At 41.8% G+C, this 22789-nt stretch overlaps 1 protein-coding gene across 1 annotated transcript in view; it reads left to right on the forward strand.

Moving 5' to 3' along the window:
• Positions 1 to 2639: 2639 nt before the first annotated feature.
• LOC306772579 (myelin transcription factor 1-like protein) overlaps positions 2640 to 22789 on the forward strand; it is a gene marked incomplete at both ends in the record, with an annotated part of 98737 nt that continues 78587 nt past the window's right edge. The window contains 2 exons of the mRNA XM_079262123.1: positions 2640 to 2685; positions 5862 to 5895. Of these exons, the coding sequence (XP_079118249.1) occupies positions 2640 to 2685; positions 5862 to 5895 (80 nt within the window). The remainder of the gene's footprint in view (positions 2686 to 5861; positions 5896 to 22789) is intronic.

Raw genomic sequence — 22789 nt, forward strand, 5'->3', positions numbered from 1 at the left:
ATAAAAACCGAACAAATCATGTTCCTGATTCTGTAGAAATTCCTTTCATTTATTTCTGAAAGTATCAGAATCACAAAGCAGATAAAATAATTCTAGTAAACTAAATAAATCCGGTGAGATTCTGTTAACGCAGTTAGCGGAACAAGTTTCCAGCAGATCTTGTGTGAGATGGTAGTGGCATGGCTGTTTCCGTTCATCTGTGCGAGGTGCTAAAAATGTTGATGTAAATCTGTTAAAGCATGTGTAAGAGATGAGAAGCTGCTGACTAACATCCATCAGCTGTGAGGTGCCGCCTGACTCAGTTAAACCTCACCTTTCTGAGAGGACGCCGCTGCCTGAGATCTTCGCTAGGTTTACTGTGTGAACGAATCGTTCTGCATCAGGAGGAACAAGTTAACTAGTTATTTAGCTGCATTTCTCTAACTTTCATCCAAAACAACCACATTTGTTCACTGCAGATGGCAACAGCTCAAACTCCTGCATGAAAATACGACAGAACAGAAACCGACTCGGCTTCCAGGAGGAAAAATATTGGCATTAAAACAAACACACACACTGTTCCATGTTTCCACACTTCTTCCTGCTACTATCTACCTGCTATCCTCACTGCAGCACCTCCACCTCAGCTGCATCCCAAACGTCTTCTTGGCTTTATTCCAGCCATAGAGGATCATTATTTTCCTGCTTTTCTCATCACTTGTTGGTCTTTGGCTGCTCCTGATTGGACGTTACCGTCAGTTTAAGCTCTCTGATTGGTGGAAAGTCTGACAGGAAGTGTCTTCATCATCATGTCCAGGTGAAAATAGAGGTCTCTTAGCAACATGGTAGTGATGGTGATGAAGATGTGATAAATAATGGTGGATTTACCATCTAGAGTCTCTGAATAAACACTACATGTTGTATCCTGGACGGATAGAAACGCTGGAAAACCTCTGTAGACCAGCTGGAGGGTCACATGGCCATTACTGCCGTTCCCGGGACGCTGATGACCATATAAGCGATCTAGCAGAGGTTTAAGGCTGGGGTAGGTAATGCAAGACGCTAGCCTGCATTTTCTCAGCCATGTTTGCCTTCCGAGTTTCTTCTTCACTACTTTGTATTTTCATCCTAACACGCTGTTTATATGCAGGGTGTGGCTATCAGGTATGCACTGCTGGAGGGGGAGGAGGGGAGCCGGGAGAAGAACAACTTCACTTTGGATTGGTCAGTTTTTACAGATTTACAGTAAACTGAGAGGTCTAACTATATTTCTTATTTTTCATGATTACAGAATGTATAGACTACTATCAGGACGAGGACAAGCGGCAACCTCGGGCGGTTAAAAGTGAAGCCTATGCAGAAGTGCATAAAATTGCAGGTCCCCCTTCATCCACTAGGGGCTGCAAAACAGAGCAAGTTCATGGCAGAAATAAACATGTTTACAGAAGAAATAAACATGTTTACAGCAGAAATAAACATGTTTACAGAAGAAATAAACATGTTTACAGCAGAAATAAACATGTTTACAGAAGAAATAAACATGTTTACAGCAGAAATAAACATGTTTACAGTAGAAATAAACATGTTTACAGCCTGGTACAAAAATCTATTTTAGGTTTAACAGGTCAGGTTTACCTTCATGACAACTGTGGGGGGAGTGAATTTTTTTCTAACTCGCCCGTTTAAAAGTAATTTAATCTCGAAATTCGGCATATTTAGGGGCGTGTCCTTTTGATTGACAGGTATCTGATCTCCCGCTTCAAGTCAGAAGAACGTAGAACAACCGTGGTTTTTAGCCGGTTAACAACGTGACTTAGCTTTAGCCTGCTTACCTCCGTTAGCTGGTTAGCTCCTGTTATCTCCGGGTTAGCTCAGTTAGCTCTTAGCTACAGGCAGCTCGGAGTTCACGAGATGTCAATCATCCACCATGACGCTCACAGCCCCCCTCTCAGCTCCACCTCTTTGCCCATATTTGTATTTTCCAGGTGAGACGACATGCATGCCCCTGCCAAGATGGTGATGGTAGGAACCGCCCACCAAGCTTCAATTCACCTCTTTAGAAACCTACGGGTGACGTCACGGAGGCTCCGCCCATCTTTTTATATACAGTCCATGGTTGCACATGAAGCAGTGACATCTAGTGGTACGAACATTAAATTACAGCCAAGCTGTCAGCATCTCACAGTCACAGTTAAAATCTTTAAAGCCGCAAATCTTGAAAGATAAACATCTTCATTCTCCTACCAGTCAGGCAGTTTGGTGACAGACCACAGGTCCCGGAGGTTTGGTTCTAACTTATGGACAAAATGTTGATAATCGCACCACTGTGACTTTTGGGAATAATTCATCGACTTTAACGGGAAACGCCGATGCTTTTTGTTTGTAAATGTTGGAACCAGAGACATTTCGGCCGTGTGTGTGCATGTAAATTCATCAGTGAAGAGCTTATCCATGTCAGAGTCCATGTTTCTGCGTCTTTGCATCCCAAATGCTGGCCATCAGTCATCTCCGTGAACCCGCCGTCAGATCCGGCGCGAGCGAAGACGTCTGACAACCGGGACAAAGTGCTGCGGACCCGAGAGAACATGCCTCCAAATTACAGATAATTTTGCCTCGCTGTCTGCTGTGTGTTTAACAGCTTGTTTGTGGCTTTTCTGCAGATGGAGGTGGATGCAGACGATAAGCGCCATCGCACACGCTCCAAAGGTATCTGCACACACACACACACACACACACACACACACACACACACACACACACACACACACACACACAGCCATTCAGGGTGACCTTCACTCCCACCGACATAAACGTGCACATGATGCTGCACATGTCCCGCGCAGTCACACTACAGTCACTACTGCCGTCAGTGTTTTTATATCCAGCAGCAGCAGAAACCAACGTTTACAGAGCAAATCATTCAAACTTCTAAAACAACCAGACTTCATGAAACACCTCCCAACAAGAAGCTTTAATCACTCACTGAGGTTTCTGGACAACGGGTTCTCTTCCATGACCATGTCCATCCCTTTCCTAGCACAGTGTAGCATCTTCTGATGGAAACCACCATGTCACAACGCTGCTTCATGCCAATGTGGAGAAAAATCTCAGCAATGTTTCAAAACACCTTGTGCAGTTCTGGAGACAAAGTGGTCCAACCTGGAAGGCGAAGTGATGGGTGTAAAAAGCGTGTGATGAGATCATGTTAGCAACAGGAACATGTAGTTAAACTATGGCAGGAGGATACATACATAGAAAAGGCGGGAAACTTTAGCTGCGTTTCCATGACACCTAAAATTACGCAAAAACTAAATATGGCAATGAAAACGCAAATGGAACCAGCGACATTTAGAAAAAAGTCCTGGATGTAAATATACATGATAGATGTCACTATGTCGTCGAACATGTCCGGAGTTTTATGGTTAGAAAGTGACGTAAAGTGACGTAATACATATTAAAGAGTTAACACAACATAAATAATCACGATAAAAACAAAATTCTCAGCATGTAAACAAAATTATCCAACAGCATTATTTTTTATTTTTTTTAACAAAGTTTTATAATATTTCAAGCTTTACAATATATACAATCTTTACATATTCTTAATGTAGAAAGCTACATATTGTTTTAGCAAGCAAAACAAACAAAATATAATAGTAAACTAAATAAATAAACAAACAGAACGTCTTGGCAAGCTGGTATCTCAAATCCGTGTACTGTTAAAAGGAAGGAAATGTCTAATTTTCTTTTTTTTCCCCCTATCTGCCTATAATTATTGTAGTGAGTACAGAAAAATACAAATAATACCCCCCCCAACAACAGACTCAAATGCCACGATGTCAAATTCAAATAAATTGTCGCAGGATTCCACCTCTTCTTAAACAAATCAGTGGTAAGGTTTAGGTTTGCTGTTATTTTTTCCATTGTATAGACCCTCAGAATTCTTTCCTTCCACTGATTTATAGTTGGGGGAAGTGGTTTATACCAGGATAAAGTTATCATTTGTTTTGCTACCAAGACAAGAATTTTCAAAAGATATTCTTTATCCTTATTTAAAAAATGAACAGGAAGCACCCCAAAGATAAAAAAATCACAGGGTCAAATGTGAGTATGTAGTATTTTGGAAAGTTCTCCCCTAATTCCCTCCAAGAATGACTTCAGTTTCGGACAATCCTAAAAAATGTGTGTGATCTCCAATTTGCTCACAATTTCTCCAGCATAAATTTGTTTTAGTTTTGTCAAACTTAGAGATAATAAATGGGGTTTTAAAATATCTAATGTTCACTTTCCAAATAAACTCTTTCCATGTTGGACTGCTAGTCAGTTTGTGCCCATTTTCACATAATTTTTCCCATTCTTGGTCTTCAATCACAACATTCATTTCTAGTTCCCACTTCTCCCTTACCTGAAGAGTACTCCCCGGTATATTCAGATGTAGGCATTTGTAAAGATTCGACACAACCTTGTCACATTTATGTTCTTTTATGTTCCTTATGAAAAACCTTTCCAAGTCAGTGGCTTGTGTTTGAAGTAGTGACCATTCTTTGTGTGATATCAAATAACTCCTCAACTGCAGAAATCTATAAAAATCAGAAGAAATCAAACCATATTTCTCCTGAATCTGACTAAAGGATTTTAAATGATCTCCCTCAAACAAGTCATCTATTATTATTAAATATTTTACACAAAACAAAAAAGTAAAATCTACTGGCAAGAAAATCGAATCAAAAGTCTGGATTTTTTGTTTCACAATTTGAAAATCGATTTTCTTTTTTGTTAAAAAAAAGTTTTAATATTATAAATTAATTATAAATAAATAAAAATAATCCATTATGAAATTTTTGTCATTTTTATTGTTTTTATTGATCTTTTTACTTGTTTTCTTGGGCGTTATAGCAGCAGAATGATGATCTGGATACTCTGTTGTTTTTTTCTGATTGAAATCAAGAAAAATGACGAGAAAAACAAAAGTTTGTACATTTTTTTTTTTTTTGTTCTTAATCTACAAAAATCAGCAATACTGAAGAATTATGACAATCGCAATTTAATTTGAATTGTGACCCAAAAATCGGGATGTAATCGAATCGGGACAAAAGCCCGTCGACACAGCTTTAATAAATAATCACAATAAAAAACAAAAGACTCAACATGTAAACAAAGTTATCCAACAACATGCACAAATATTTTACACAAAATAAAGTAAAATCTACTGGTGAGAAAATCAAATAAAAAATCGGGATTTTTTTGCTTCACAATTTGAAAATTGATTTTTTTTTTTTTTTTGGTTTATTTTTTTGTTTAAAAAAAAAATCTTTTTTTTTTCAAATTAATTAAAAAAATCCATTATGAAATTTTTGTTGTTTTTATTGTTTTTACTGATCTTTTTACTTGTTTTCTTTGGCGTTATAGCAGCAGAATGATGATCTGGATACTCTGTTGGGTTTTCCTGATTAAAATCAAGAAAAATGACGAGAAAAACAAAAGTTTGTACATTTTTTTTGTTTGTTTTTTAATCTACAAAAATCTGCAATATTGAAGAATTATAACAATCCCAATTTAAATGGAATCGGCACCCAAATTGGGATGGAATCGAATCGGGACAAAAGCACGTCAACACAGCTCTAATAAATAATCACAATAAAGAAACAAAAGCCTCAACGTGTAAACAAAGTTTTCCAACAACATCATCAAATATTTTACACAAAATAAAGTAAAATCTGTCTGTTGATACGATAAAGTCGATTTAACATGAAGGAAAGCAGAACACGAAGACGAGGCACTCTCAGTGTTTTCCTGGTGATTTTTTTCACGTCATTCATCAGTTTCCTAACTAAACGCCTGACTCCAGTAACGGCTCTCTGTCTCTCTCTGCTTCCCTCCAGTGCCTGTGGATCCAGCATTAACAGAGCTTTTCAGGTCAGTGATAAAGTGCACGTCGTTCACACACACACACACACACACACACACAGTTTGCTTATTGTTATTCAGCGTGGCGTCAAACAGCTTATTAACAACCTGAAACATCCCGTCTTTGCCTTGAGATCGGCTTTTCCCTCCTTTTGGCTTCATGTTTCCCTTCTTTCTTCACTCCTGCATCATGTCGTGATTTTCCTCCGACGATGGCGACAGAACGAGCTGCAAACTCATCTTTCCGTCTGCTTCATGCGATTCTCCCACATGAAATATTAATCAGGACGGCTTCTCATCCTCTAAAGACACAAATGGTTGAGCTAAATTATTCTGTTTTTGTCTCATCTGCTTGCTTTTTAGCACGATAGACAATTATCAATTTATTACCCATGCAGCACAACTCCTTCTCGCTTTCTACGCCCACAGCTCTAAAGTTCTCGGCGAGCGGAGTGGGTGGAAGGTAGAACACAACTTTATTTCAGATTTAAAGCTTTTCCCTGTCAGTGGAAAAGTTTCCTTTCCGCTTATACTTCCCAGAGCTTTTGTCACTTTTTAAAAAAAGAGAAATATGATGAAATTTTGGTTATTTAAAATTTCAAAGATAGTTTCATTAGCTTGTTGTGCACAAGATGTCGCAGGTAAAGTTAGAGAAGATTTACAGACCCGTAAATGTTTCGTGTTCTTTTCCTTTCTGGAGACAGACAGAAAAGTAAACTGCGAGAAGAAACTTCTGCTTATTTATGTTGGATTTTTTAGGTTTGTTACATTATGTATGTTCACGGTTACGTGAAATGTGTATTATTCATGGAGCGAAGCCACCTCTCCCCACCAGCCGCAGAAAGTCGCAGGATTTACCGGCAGACTAACTAGCAAGCAGTGCAGGAACGCAGCGAAACTGCGCTGGCATCTAAAGTCAAGCTGTCGATGTGTTTTCTCTCCTGAGAAAGTTCCTGAAATCAGATTTAATAAAAACTTCTGGGTTTAAATAAAAAATAAAACAAATCAATGAGCTGCAAATGTTATAAAGTGATATTTTATCCAGATTAAAAATAGAAAAATTCTTGATTTTACTGTTTTTTTGGGGAAATATGAGCTCGTTCTGATGGGTTCAGATGGCAGCAAAGTTCCAGGTCGTTGTTTAGCATTGTGTAGCATCTGCTCTTCCTTTACCAGCTGTAAACATCTGGAAAGGGAGGAATGTCGCCCCATTCTGGTCTGGAGTTCAGTTATAGTTCAGCCTTTCTGGGAAGGTGACCAGCATTACATGTCAGGCCTGGATGAAATATCATCAAATCTGAACTTAAATCATAAACAAACAAAGAAACATCCATAAATCTGCAGGTGTATCATCACCATCAGCCATGCAAACCATAACACACACACACACACACACACACACACACACACACACACACACACACGCACCTACGATATGATGCAGGATTCTGGCTGCTCTTCGTGTTACTTCCTGGATTCTTGCTCCATGCGGCTCCAGATGTTTCCTCCTGCTGGAAGGTCTGGACTGGTCCAGCGTGGATTCACTTTGTGCTTTAGCAACGTCTTGCTGAAATCTGCAAGGTCTTCTGTCGCTCAGGAAGAAGAGACCGATCCCTGGCTTCTCCAGACGACAAACCAACGTGTCTCCATGCGAGTCCGTCACGGAGATGGACGTGTGCACCATGGATACAAAGATCCCTCAGTATCAGAAGCTCTGAACCAACATGTAGTGGTCAGTTCTGACTAGATAGTCCATCTGATAGTCCATCGGCTGAAAAGACGTTTACTAGAACCCGTACGTTCCTTTAAGCATTAAAGGAGCCGTTCCAGATGTGACAGCTGTCAGCGCCTTACACTCATGCCTCCCAGTCATCCCATCAGAGATGCAGCTGGGAGCTGATAACAAGCCTCTCCTCTTCAGTCTGCACCGTCAGCCTGACATCCGTCTGACCTCAGGACAGTTTTCCACCTCAGACCGCCGTAGAACCGCCGTAGAACCGCCGTAGAACCGCCGTAGACGGCGATGAAGGACCGGATGAGCCGTGTCGGCTTTGGTTTGTCTGGTAGCAACATGACTCAGAACCCGATGATGAGGAAAGATTCAGGAACGAAACGAGGAACGAGTGGTTGGATTATCGGATCACCGCCCGGATCCAGGGATTTTTATTTCAGGAATCTTTACTGCGGAGAGACGGGGGTCATTTTGACCACGAGAGCTTTTAGCCTAAAAATAACACCCACAATCATTAGCTTAAAAAAAGAAAAAAGACGTTTTGGTGGAGGTCTGCGCTCTCTGAGAGCTTCTAGTTCCAGTTTCTACTTTCAGGTTTGGAACAGTTGCTGCTGTTACCTCAACCGTCCAAAACAGTGTGTGTGTGTGTGTGTGTGTGTGTTTAAATGACATGTTGACATGGGGCTTCTTCTCTGCATGATGGCGCTTTAACCTGCATTTGTCTGTTCCGTGTTTTCCGGAAGTCTTCCTCAGTCCGTGCACAGATTTCATGTAAAACTCCGACTAGAAGCGACGATCAACTTGTTGGATAAAATTTACTTCAGCCGTAAAAACACGGTTTTTAGATATTTTTAGATGTTTATTGTCGTACGTCGCTATTGTTGGGCACGTTGCAGCATCTGTGGTCGACGCTCCATCGGATGTCCGTCGTTCAGCCTTTTCAGTTCGAACCCGAGTGCACGGCGGTGAGAACGGCGACGATGAAAGAATCTGCTGGAAAACGAGGAAAATGGCGTGGAGATCAGCCAGAACGAGGTGCTACTTCTGTCCACAGCTGTTCCTTAGATCATAGAGGTGAACAGTAAAACATGCAAAGTTAAATTATGCAAACGAGCCGATTCGGATTAACGGTGACAACAGATAAACCTGCTGAACGCCTCGATCCAGATGTTTGGTGGGACGGCCGACCAAGTCGACCAATAGGAAGCCCACAATAATTATCATAATTATACACAAATATCAAGGATTAAGTTTGTTTTTTATACATGAAGTCTAACAGTGTGTGTGTTCCATAGTTCACACACACACTGTAGGATCTCATGAGATCCATCTTTTTCTTGCCTTTAGTGTGAGTAAAACACCCAGAAGCAGCGCAGTGTGGCATGTTTTCCCCATGTTTATCTTTTAAAACGTGAAACAACAGACATCGTCCTGCCTGATGCGTCTTCCTCGTCCCCTCGTCTTCGCCCGCAACCGAATGGTTAGTTTAAAAATGGTAAAAACTTCAACAAATACGGTTTTTAAAGTAATTAGACTTTTTTTAGGCTAAATTAAAGTAAAAAATAGCGACATAATAACGCCAGTTCGTACTATTTTCTCTTATCGCAGCTCAAAACACAGATTTACAATCAGTTTTACTGAATTTATTTATTGCACATGATGAAATAATCAAAGTCTTTGTAGTTTTACAGTTCATGGATGGCATTTCTTGCAGATGGTTGAAACTCTGCCTCTATGAGGTGCTGTTGACCTTCTGCTAGCTCAACTAACTGCCACGTTTTTAAGACAAATTCACGACAATATTTATCATAAAATAATAAATTCTCTCACTTTAAGCATTTAAATAGTTTATTCTGCATAAAATGTTGCTTTTTGAGATTTGCAACTCATTTTCATTTATGTGTTACGGTGGAAATAAGTCTGTATTTACATCATCTGCACACCTGAAATTCCCGTTTTAAATGACGTGAAACTGCAGCAGAGGCTGCATTCACAGCCCAGCAAGTGTGCTGTGAATCTGGTACGTGAATGAGTCTGACAAGCTCCCAAGGGGTGTGTTACGCATTCTTCAGCTGCAGTTTGGGATGCACAGGAAATGTCAAGTGCAGCGAGCGTTCGAGGGCTCGTTGCAGCAGCAGTGGAGTCAGGTTGAGTTTGCAGCAGCGAGCGGTCTCAGCAGCTTCTCCTTCCTGCATCCACTCTTTGTCACAAACCATTGGAATGCATTTGTAACCACTTAAGGCTCTGATGCTTCAAAAACATAGAAGCTGGGTCGGCTGAAAGGAAGTCCTGGTCAGTGTCTTTTTCCTCTCTATGAGTTTGGGGGGGTTTAACTTGGGCCAGGACTCTACAGGGCTCAGACCCAGCAGATATGCACACATATGAACCGTTATCATGGGACACTGTGTATATATGTATATATATATATATATATGTATATATATATACATATATATATATATATATATATATATATATATATATATATATATATATATATATATATATATATATATATATATATATATATATATACATATATATATATATACACAATGTGGTAATAAGTGGAAAAGAATGTGAAACCACAATTTTCCATGGCAGCATGCAAACACAGCACATAAACTTGGCCCCCTCCTCCTTGAGTCTTCAGGCAGTGCGTTGCCAGACGTAAGCTGGTTTGACATCTCAGCGTTGTAAAGACGTTATTAGGTTCACTAAAGTTAAACCAACGCAGGAGCCAGAAAAGAAATCTGTTTGAAAATGAGTTAATAAAACATTTTCTAGTCACAGTTTTAGACAGATGAAGCATGTTTCTGGGCTGTATTTCCTTTTAACGCTTCAGAGTTGCATGTAAATTAGGTGATGCAAAGAGAAGGAAACCAAAGCCTTAATCCCTGGTCAGAAAAAATGCTGCGTCCGCTAACATCTGTCTCATAAGTGTGCAGATTCATGTTCACAAAAAACATCAGAATCCGATCAGATAATCAGATCTGAATCTGATCATTATCAACATTTTACATTATGGTAAAATTAAATACTTGGTATGGTACTAAAACTTCTTTTGAAAGCATTTGATCATGTTGGGGTCCACGGCCTTAGCATTAGCTGCTAATGCAGCAGCTAATTAGCTGCTAAGTAGACAACATGTTTTACTTTGTGTCTAAACTGACTTGCTGTTACTTGCCATCATGTTTCCTTTTGTGTTTCTCTCACACTGGAACTCCGTTGTTTCCTTTTTCATTATGGAAGACATTAGAAAGATGACACAGGTCTGCACGTGCATAAACATCGGAGTTAATGAGTCTCTTAACATGCACGTCAAACATCTGTTCTTATTTCTGGACTTATCGGACTGTTTAAATGTAGACAGCATAATCTGATTATACGTCATGATTAATGGCAATTGTAGGATTATAAGAAACTTTATGAACAAACAGATTTCTTCTGGCGTCTAGACTTGCACATCTGATTTATTTAGTTTCTTGTGCATCTGAGCATGTGCAAAGCTGCCTCGCTGCCGTCTTTTTAGTGGAGGATATTAAAAAGTCCTGCGTAGGACTGACAACCTGTCCAGGTGTATCCCGCCTGCTCATTGCAGGGTTAAGCTCTGCCTTCAGTCTCAACCTGAGTGGAAGTCGGACTGAGAGCAGAGTAAAATAATTGCACTAATTTCCTGGTTTCTTAGCTCCCGTGTTCGCAGTCATTCAGCTCTGCAGCAACCTCGTATCGAGGCTTCACTTGGTTCAGGTGTCCGGGAGAAGACATGCATCTAGTAGTTAATCTCGAGCCGACCTGCAAACCCGGGTTTAGAAACTGTGGCCGCAATGTTCAACAAAGACCAGATCTTTTTAAAATAATAGGAAGTTACGTAACCAACGTACGTAAGAAATCAGACTATGGATAGTTGGGATGATTAGACGCGATCAGTCCAAGTTTCTGACAATGATCTGATGAAGCTGTAATAATCCAGTAACTCCATAAATATGAGGCTTTTGGTGTGAATGTGAGCATCCCCCCCCCCCCAAATAGGACTCACCTTCAATCTGCGCGCATTTACAAGTTTCCCTTTTATTCTGCATTTTCAGCATAGACTATAAAAAGATGGGTGGAGCCTCTGTGACGTCACCCATAGGTTTCTGAGCTGAATTGAACCTTGGTGGGCGGTTCCTACCATCATCATCTTGGCAGGTGTATGCGTGTCATCTCGCCTGGAAAATACAAATATGGGCAAAGAGGTGGAGCTTAGAGGGGGGCTGTGAGCGTCATGGTGGATGATTGACATCGAGCGAATTCAAAGCTTTCTGTAGCTAAGAGCTAACCGAGCTAACCTGGAGATAACAGGAGCTAACCAGCTAACAGAGGTAAGCGGGCTAAAGCTAAGTCACGTTGTTAACCGGCTAAAAACCGCGATTGTTCTACGTTCTTCTGACTTGAAGTGGGAGATCGGGTACCTGTCAGTCAAAAGGACACACCCCAAAATATGCCGAACTTCGAGATTAAATTACTTTTAAACGGGCGAGTTAGAAAAAATTCCTCCCCCCCACAGTTGTCATGAAGGTTGATTTTTGAACCAGGCTGTAAACATGTTTATTCCTGCTGTAAATATGTTTATTCCTTCTGTAAACATGTTTATTTCTGCTGTAAACATGTTTATTCCTGCTGTAAACATGTTTATTCCTGCTGTAAATATGTTTATTCCTGCTGTAAACATGTTTATTCCTGCTGTAAATATGTTTATTCCTGCTGTAAACATGTTTATTCCTGCTGTAATTATGTTTATTCCTGCTGTAAACATGTTTATTCCTGCTGTAAACATGTTTATTCCTGCTGTAAACGTGTTTATTTCTGCTTTTAACATGTTTATTCCTGCTGTAAACATGTTTATTCCTGCTGTAAACATGTTTATTCCTGCTGTAAACATGTTTATTTCTGCTGTAAACATGTTTATTCCTGCTGTAAACATGTTTATTCCTGCTGTAAATATGTTTATTCCTGCTGTAAACATGTTTATTCCTGCTGTAAATATGTTTATTCCTGCTGTAAACATGTTTATTCCTGCTGTAAATATGTTTATTCCTGCTGTAAACATGTTTATTCCTGCTGTAAACATGTTTATTCCTGCTGTAAACGTGTTTATTTCTGCTTTTAACATGTTTATTCCTGCTGTAAACATGTTTATTCCTGCTGTAAACATGTTTATTCCTGCTGTAAACATGTTTATTTCTGCTGTAAACATGTTTATTCCTGCTGTAAACATGTTTATTCCTGCTGTAAACATGTTTATTTCTGCTGTAAACATGTTTATTCCTGCTGTAAACATGTTTATTCCTGCTGTAAACGTGTTTATTCCTGCTGTAAACATGTTTATTTCTGCTGTAAACATGTTTATTCCTGCTGTAAACATGTTTATTCCTGCTGTAAACGTGTTTATTCCTGCTGTAAACATGTTTATTCCTGCTGTAAACATGTTTATTCCTGCTGTAAACGTGTTTATTCCTGCTGTAAACATGTTTATTTCTGCTGTAAACATGTTTATTTCTGCTGTGAAGTTGGTCTTTTTAACATGGGAGTCTATGGGGATTCGCTCTGTTTTGCAGCCCCTAGTGGATGAAGGGGGAACTGCAGCTTTTGGCACTTCGACATAGACTTCACTTTTTACCTACAGAGGCTCCATCCATCTTCCATATACGGTCTGTGGTTTTCAGTTTGGTCTCGTTAGTTTGATCCCTTACGTGAGTCAGGAATGACGCGTGCGTCGGTGGGAAATGGTTTGACATTTAAATGATATCGCACGGATGTATTCCCAGTGCTGTTGACGGCAGTTGTACTGGTAACAGAGGAGATGTCATCGGCATCAAGTTCATTTGCATCTAAAAGGATTTGACTAAAAAAGTGAGGCCTGACTCCGAGGTTTCTTCACTGGTAACTGGAAAGATTCCAGACGCCGTAATTACGTTGTTACTTACCGTTTACATTACAACGCCGTCCCCGGTCTGAATGTTGCGCTCACGCTGCTGCTGTAACATCTTATTGACTTGTCTTATGGTGCAGCACAGTCTCCAGGGAGGAAGAGGATTGTAGCCCAAAGGGTCTAACTGGAGTTCATTCACGCTATCCAGTCCACCTGCTCATCCACAAAAGCCGGGCATCAGTCGCTCACATGCAGGTTCCTCCTTATTATCTCTGATATTTACAGTTTTATGTAGAACCTGTTTGGGAATTCATGGGTGGGTTTTCCATCGTCCTCTACTCGTCTTTGAGAGTTGTTTCCACCCCGGTAATGTGTGAATTTCATCATGTCCTTGGCTGTGTGTTGGGGGGGGCAGGTTGCAGCTCAGATAAGAATTCCAGCCTACCTATATATCAATAAATAATATTCCACCTAGAAGATTACTGTATAGCCTTTAGCTGATATTCATAGATAGCACAAGGTGGACTCTCCCTCCTCTGTCTCTGCAATCCTTCATCCCCCCTCCTCATTTCCTATCACTCTTTCCTCCTTCTCTCACTTTTCCTTTCTGCCTCCCACCCGTCTTCTCTCCTCCTCTCTGCGCTGCTGCCTGCAGATAGTAATTAATCAGGAGATCGATGTGAAGCCTATCTCCAGGCTAAGGCGTCTATAATGTCGATAATGCCGCTCGATGGCTTCTCTCCCTGGAGAGCTGATAGTCTTCAGGGCAAACATGCCTGACTTTGCGTACAGCAACCTGGGCTCCATCACATTTGGTACTCACTGTATTTAAATGTGGATTATATATATTTTAATGTGTGCTTGTAAGCATGCACTCACACAGTGCACAGAAATTGACTTGGGGGGGAAACGCAAATCATAGCAGGCAAAAAGAAGTGAGGGAATGCAAATCATACCTGCAATGTCTCTGTATTTTCGCTTCATGAAAAGGTGAAATGTGCTCTTCAAGCTGATCCAGCCCAGTAAATGTGGGATTGTTTACCTGTAAACGGACAAAATAATTCACTAAAAAAGCAAAATGCAAAGAGAGCATTGTTTCATTGCGTTCAATCCGTAAATTGGATTAAATGAGTTTTTATTTTTATTAATTTTGTTCATTTTTATTCTCCTTTAACTTGAGTTGTTTCATTAATCACTTTTAATTCTGGGGGCGGAGCTTACTCTGATCGGTCCCTTCCAGTGGCCTTGTCAGGCACTGCAGGCTATTCCGTAGAGCTCATGAGATGTGAACAAACATGGAAGCAATCCTGAGAAATAAGACGGGAATGTGACAAAAAAAAACTGTATTTTGGATGTTGACAGAAACTGTCCCATTTCTGCATAACGCTGTTGGATGGCGCCGCGTTGAAACATGTCGAGTTAATTCTGCTGTTTTTCTGCTGCAGTCTTTGTAAGACTGCCGTTCCCCCAGAACCGAACGTCTGACTCTTCTGTCCCTGCAGACAGCAGTGATCTGTAATTATGTCTAAAGAAAGTCCGACTCCTACTGTTCAAAACCATAGACTGTATATAAAAGATGGGCGGAGCCTCCATGACGTCACCCGTAAGTTTCTGAAGAGCTGAATTGAAGCTCGGTGGGCGGTTCCTACCATCGCCATCTCGGCAGGGACTGCAGGGCTGTGAGCGTCATGGTGGATGATTGCTTCTTTGTATTGTCATCTATCTATCTGAGCCTCTTGCTACATTTCCTTCCAAATTTAAATCATGAATCTGGTCGGCTGGTCTCTTAATGCAACTTATAAAATCTTTTTTTCCCCAAAGAATGGGCGAAGGGGAGCCTGCAGGTCCCAACCGAATGCATGCTGCTGGAAACGTGATGAAGGTCATGTGCCTGGTGCTTCTTTCTGTGGAGGATTTCTACACAATTGGATTTATGATAACTGGTTTCTGCTGTTTGGTGTGTGCGGTTTCCTGGTGTCTCGCAAATTTTGGAAGATCTGTGATGGACTACACTGAGCAACTAGCACTCGAACTCATGCGTGACCACGCTGGACTGTGACCGGATGCCAATCTGGCCCGACCAGGCAGGTTGGTTGTGGTTCTGGAGCTCAACCGTAGGTGAGAAACATCATGGAGAAGCTGTTGCTCGGTTTTGGTGGAAACTGACCCCGATTCGGCTGTTTCGGAGTCCGACTGAGACCACTAAGGACTCAAAACTGAGCCAAACAAAGCTTAGCTTGACCCAAAAGAAACCTGTTATCTGAACTGTTTTCCAGTTTTATGCACTTCCACATAGGTTTCACTTTTAACCGCCGGAAGTTGCTGCTTGGTCAAAACTGAAGGTGAACTCAAGCTGCCGCTGTTCAGTCTGCTTAAGCAAACCCTGATCTGCTTCCTTAGATTTAGCGCAGTTAGCGTGGAGAGGCATTCCGGGGACGGGAATCGTGCTTTCAGTGCTGCTTCCTCTCCCGCCGCTCGCATTGTCAGGTTTCAACACCAAAGTAAAAGCAGAAACTTGGTGTTTGTCTGTAGTTTTCTTCCAGTGAACGAGTTGTCGTCAGTCTCGGCCCGTCAGTTTCTTCTTCTTCCTGCTGTTTTTCCTCCTGGTCGTTTTGGTAAAACCGCCACCAGATGAGCGGTTGTAACTGCATGATGTTATCCAGGCGGTTTGGTGCATTCACGCCCAATAGTTCTCCAACAAGACTGCGGTCGTACCTGGTCCAACTCCACCGCTGTCAGACTGCAGGTGTGGAAGAATGGTGTGTTTGGTTGTATTGACTAAAGGACAAACCCAGTCCAGAGCAGCCAGGCAGAACTCTGTTCTGTCTTTGCACCATGGCTTGTAGGTTCTTGTAGGAAAGCGTTTGAACTCCATCAAGGTGTTGCTTACTTCTGTCTAAATGCATCAAGGCTTTTTACAGTTAAACACTTCATCATTTTTTATTCTGTTTAAAAGAAAGAAATGGATCTGTTCACTGAGATGCGTTTGAATGTATTTGGCCGGATACCAAAACTTAACCACAGAATTATGGAGATTTTCAAGAGGATTTAAAAATGCATTAAATTTACTGATATCATAAGTATGTCGGTTAGACCCTGAAGCACATTTAATAGACTCTGATTAACTTTTTTTTTCCAGTTTCACTCAGGATATGTAAATGATTAGAGTCCGTAATGCAGCAGCGAGGTCTCCGTTAGCTTCATGTCTGGCTTCTCAGACACCCAGCTGTCATTGTTATCGCAGGCTTGCAGCCAGTATATTGTATAGAGTTAGACTCTTACAGTACGGTGGCGTGTAATGCAGGGGTAGGAACATGGATTCTACACATTAAACTCACATGGAGGCCCAGGATTATCGATGTGAATTTACAACTCTTTGTGCAGTGAAAGCAGCAAAGACAGTGAAGCATCTTTTTCCCTTTAAAGCAACAGTTTAGTGCAGGAATTTCTTCCATGATTTCAGCTCTCGGTGAGCCTCATCGTGGTTTTGCTACGATGGGTGGGGTCGGCAGTTTTTATAGACTGAAAGCATAAACATCTCCTTATTTCCATATTTACAGTCAGCCATGCTAATCATGTTTATTGAGGTGTGTAAGCAGTGCGCATGAGCTGGGAGAGGGGGGAAAGCATTGTGCCAGCGACTGTATCGCGGAGGTACGAGGCATAAAAAAATTGCCCTTGCCCCCTATTTCTGGAAATGAATGGTTCCTCCTGCGGTAATCCAATTTCAAAAGACAAAAAGAGCCATCTTACATAACTAGGACAGCACAGGCTTTCGCTAATTATGGTGTTAATGCTCAGTGAAGAATTCCCCTGATTTCAAACAAAGGCCAAGATTTCTGCAGATATTTCTGCATGTCTGGGCGCAGCGCGGAGCTCTACAGCACGGCATCCAGAGCAGAACTGAACCCCTCATTACGACACGCTCCGTAATTTGTCTGCATGTTTTGGGAAATATTGTGGAGGTAATTACAAACGCTGCTCTGTAGAGATTCTTGAGGTCATCCGGTGGAGATTTACAGTTCTGAATTTAGATTTGTAGGATGTAGATCTTCCTGTCAGTCCCGGTGGGTTGATACCAGTCAGGTGGATGACTGCTAAACCCCCCCTCCATACACGAGACATGTCCACTCCTTTAATTAGCTGTGTCAGAGCTGGCCGAACAGGAAATGAGCGACTTAATGAAATTATTTAACATAATTGTGGAACGTGATGAGCATGGCTGTTCACGCAGCATCCATCCATATTCCCTTTGTCTTGCTCACTTAGCGACGGCGCTCGCCCTCGTCCTTGTCATTGAATGAACTGCTGGGCCTTTCTGCTTGTGGTCGTTGCTCCACCTCAGCCTCCGCCCTCATGGCTGCAGGGATTCAGGCCCACCGGCTTCGTCGTATCGATCCCGGAGCTGGAAGAGGCAGAAATAAAACCCGCCTTCTGACAAAGGCACGCTCACACAGGCGCAATGCGCCCGCCACATCATTAAAGACGGCTAAAATAAACACAGAAACATCAGTTCTCGCTCTTCTTTCTTCTTCATCTTGACATTCCTCTTTGCTTCTCCTTCCTGCCTCCTGTCTGGTTTCCCTTTCCCTCACAACACCTCTTCCTCGCTCCTTCTCCCTTCCTTCCTCCCCCCCTCCCTTCTCTCTCGGCTGTCTCTGGCAGAGCTAATTCCCTCTTCAGATGGTGCAGCTCTCATTTGCATACTTATCAAAGTATTTGGACTATCCAACAGAAGCTGTAGGAAGGTGGGGTCATTAATATGTTAATTAGCTACCCCTCCACCCCCCATCCATATCCTCCACCTTTCTCTGTGCCTTTTAGGCCATAAGACTCAGTAGGCATCACAACCACCACCACATGTTCCCAGTCTTGGACTGGCTGCATCTGTATTTCAGTAAAATGAACAAATATCTGGTTGCACAATTGAAAATATGGTATATTTTCCATGCATGTTGATATCTTAAGCTGTAACTAATCAGGATAAGAGCTTCGGATTTGTCTCTGTGCTGAGGCATAGCAAGACATCACCTTGAGTTCGTGCAACACAAAAGTGCAATAAATGGTTGTGTGTTTACATACTTAAACATCAACTTATTTATTTGCACGCCTGGCATATAACTTCAAAGTGTGTGGAAATGAGAAACCTCCTTCAGGACTCGCGCTCCTGCTGCGTATTTTTTCCTTTCAGCCTGATCTCATAGAAATCAGTGGTCATGGTCGAAATGTAGTCCGGGCGCTGTCTTTGTAGCAAAACTCCTCTTCTGTGTGGCTTAATGAAGTGGCTCCATTTCATCAGTTTGATCCCTTAAAAGGTCTAAGAATGATTCAGAAGAGAGAAAGAAAGACTGTTTTGTCCCTTTGAAGGTGCTGTTGTAGTATGCTAACTCCGAAACAAAAGTACAACCCCTAAAAGTTCTGGTAATACTTCACCTTGGTCTTGGATGTTTTGAGTCTTTGTAGTTTCTCAGAGAGCAGGAGAGACTGTAATCATTCACCATGACAATTCCACCAATTGACTTACAGGCATTGTTTCCATGGTGACAGCAGAAAACGTCAACACAGTGCGTGCCAGCACCATGTCATGCTTCGTTAAAGAGGTCGAGCTTATCTCACATCTTTCTGAGAGTTCAGGTTGGAAAGTTTTCACCACCAGAAAACACTTAAATTTATATAGTTTGATTTTTTTTCCCCGTTTTGGCTCAGAATCCATCAATCAATCAATTTTCCACCAGTCCTCCCAGTTCTGTCAGGAGCTTAAAGTCATGTTCCCCAGTTTCCCAAAGGAATGCCAAGGTGTTCCCAGACCCCGGTCCTGGGTCTTCTAAAGGGTCTCCTCTCGGTGGAACACCTCGCCAGGGAGGTGTCCAGGAGGCATCCTAACCAGATGCCTGAACCTCCTCATCCGGCCCCTCCCTGTGGAGGATCTCGACCCCCCTGTGGAGGATGCTTGTTGTATTTACAGTCGAAGAGCAGAGCAAGAGCTTCGCCTTTTGGCTCAGCTTCACCGCATCACTGCAGATGCCTGTTGATCCCCCTCGACATTAGTGAACAAGACCCTGACATACTGGGACTCCTCCACTTGGGGCAGGACCTCATTCCTGACCCGGAGAGGACACTCCACCCTTTTCCATTTGAGCCACATTCTCCAGGAGACCAGTTTGCTTTGAGTGACTCTAACTGGGCTCCTGTAATCACTGGGACGTGCAGACCCCTCCACCTAAAGTGGAGCTCAGGGAGGGGAAAGTTTAACATATTCTGAGTCAATATTTAGGAAAATTAAAGCTTTTTTATAACTGATTAAAGCAGCCAGAGTCTTAAAGACACTTAGAGAGTAACATCGTTAATATATAAAGGTGCATATTTATTTATATTTCCATAAGTTTCCTCTTCAGTGCAGATTAACAGGTTTGGTAATTTCTGCACCCACAGAAAAGGACACATGTCTGTCTTTTCCTCTCCCACATGCTGAGTTTTGTCTGTAGCAAAGGTTTCAGGTCAGAAGTTAAATCACTCGGCTGCTGGAGACACAAGTTGTTAATTCAGACCTCTCCGCTCATGAACACGGGTTAATGGGTCACGCCGTACCGGCGCTGTCCTAACAAGACGTCTTTGGCAGCACGCTGCAGGAAAGTCAGCACTGATGCAGGTGATTGACTCAGATGCTGCGGACAAGCAGCTGTAGCTGACAGTAATTAGAAATGGCACAGGAAGTCATAAGCAAACGTTGGCACGAGGCATCTTCCCGTCCTCGCTTTGAGGTTTAAAGTCCATGTGACTCTCAGCAGGTATGCTCCTCGGAGGAAGTCTGTAAATCTTTAGTCCTCTGTGGAGCAGAAAAGTCATTTTTTAACCATTGTAGAAATCTCCTGCTGTTTCTTCATAAGCTGACAACATTTTCTAAATTCTGAAGGAAATATCTGATATATTTTGGTTCAGATACCACAGAGAGACAGCCAGTGTGTGTGTGTGTGTGTGTGTGTGTGTGTGTGTGTGTGTGTGTGGACTGGATTGCTGTTCTCTCTGTGCATCAGTCGTACAGCTTTGCACTGAGGTGTGAAGCAGGCGTCCACAGACTGAACGATTCCTTGCAGTGAATCAATCGATTGAAGGGGAGAGAATTTTTTAATCATCCAATCAATGAGCTTGATTTCCTTTTTCTCCCATTTTTTTAAATCTTTTTTTTCGTTCAGTGGTGATTTCAGGGATTATTGCCCACAAATAAGCAGTTTTAACCCGTCGTCCACTTGCTTGAAAGTGAAGCAAACCAAACCAGATGAAGGTGCGACATTCCTTGGAACGTCCCGTCCAATCAGACTTTCTGGACTATCTGGGTGTGAATATGAGACGCAGTGTTTAACACTGTCTCACACACCCATTAGAGTTTACTCTGTGTGTCAGCTGTTCAGCCGCTAATGCTTGTCTTCACGTCAGGCGGTGGTCCAGCTAGCCTGTTGTAGCCTCGAGCGTCCCGCCACCACGACCGTATGCACACAAACACAACAAAACTCAAACAGACTTTACTTTGTTTTTTTTCTCAGTAATTACAGTTCAAGATATTTAAGTGAGTCAAGAAGTGTGAACTTTTCAGATCAGAAAAAACGCTGCGTCATACGAGGTTACCCGAACATGTGGCGAGATGGTGTTAACCCGAACATTAACCCGTGTTCAAGATTTACAGCTCTACTCCAAGCTCCTCTTTCTGAAGCGATCAATGGGCTTCAGAAGCTCAAAGTGATCAGTTTGCCTGAAAATTATTTGTTTTCACTCGTAGAATAGAATAGAATAGAATAGAATAGTTACTATTATCTCTCAGGACAGACACATGGTTAGTGCATGCTGAAAAAACAATAACAATATACTAAAGTAGAAAATAAAATATATAAGTGTAAACTGCACATTAGTACACATGTTACTAATTGAACGAAGCGTTTCGATTGATTTCAGATTGATTCATATGGAATATAGATCAGCGGTTCTCAACCTTTTTGCAACACAGAAACCCCTTGTAAAATATGTTTCAGCCACATACCCCCTAACCACTGCAAAGTGTTTTTAGTGAAGAAAACACGTGAAATACATCAATTTGTCATTTCTGTTTGGTTTATTAAACTTTTGTTTGCGTTGTCATGGCAACGGTGACTGATGGATGTGATTCGGCTCATAAGAGGCTCAATTCAACCTCGGAAGGTGGGATTTTAGGAGGAAAGAAATGGTGTAAATCTAAATGTAAATTCAGTTTACAAATGTAAACTTACATTTATTAAAATATACTAAATATTTTTATAATATTATATTGATTTTGTTTCAGGATGTTTTAAAGAAAACATAAAATATGTTTCCAAATAATTCCACGTACCCCCTGGAATGCCTTTAAGTACCCCCAGAGGTACACGCGCCCCGATTTGTAAACGGTGGAATAGAGGAAACATCTGAGCATGTAGGCGTAGCTGGTGTTGCAGCGTTGAGCTGAACCTGACCAGCTGGACTCAGAAGTGCTGAGTCGCTTGAGAAATCGCCGTGTTTGACCATCGATGTCGCATCCAGTCACAAGATTTGCGACTTCAGGATATAAAACGTTTTATAAAGTGACGCACCGTCTCCTGTAAGATCTTCCACCTCTGATCCAGGTTTTTCACGGTTGCCGTGACACCCTCGTCATCCTCTTTATGCTGAAACAAAAAAAAGTACGAGTCTGTCATCAAATGGCTTTGAGAAGTATTAACTTTGCATTTCTGAGAAGAAATTTTCTAAAGCGTGAAAACATCCAGGAGGAGGTGACGAGATCTGACTCTCTACCACTCCAAGTACAATAAACGGGAAGGTTAATGTGGCTCAGTGCTGCTTCTACGTTCAGCAAATAGAAATTCAACAAGCTTCCGCACTTGAACACGCTTTTGATGATGCAACTTTTTTCTTTCGCTTTCTTTCTCCTCTTCGCGCCTTCGGCGTTGTGTCATCAGAGGTAGAGGCAGTAAATGTGGGCGTTTTCACCTCTTCTGTTCTGTACATTATGAGCACGACGAGGTGGGCTGAAGGTGTGCCAGGTGGGGCTGCTCTAACAGAGGAAATGAAGATTTGGTGGTGAGGAATGAGAAGGGGATGAGGTGAGACGAGAGGAGCTTCACCTCGCAGCAACATAAAAACCACACAAATCCGCCGGCCTTGCCTCCGAAGACGCATTTCTCTCCGCTCCAAACGGAGGCTGCTGAAATCAGCCCACACACAGCAGTCTTAATAATTACTCTCACTTTGAA

This window comes from Telmatherina bonti (genome assembly GCF_933228915.1).
Source record: "Telmatherina bonti genome assembly, chromosome: 22".
In the NCBI taxonomy this organism is placed as follows: domain Eukaryota; kingdom Metazoa; phylum Chordata; class Actinopteri; order Atheriniformes; family Telmatherinidae; genus Telmatherina; species Telmatherina bonti.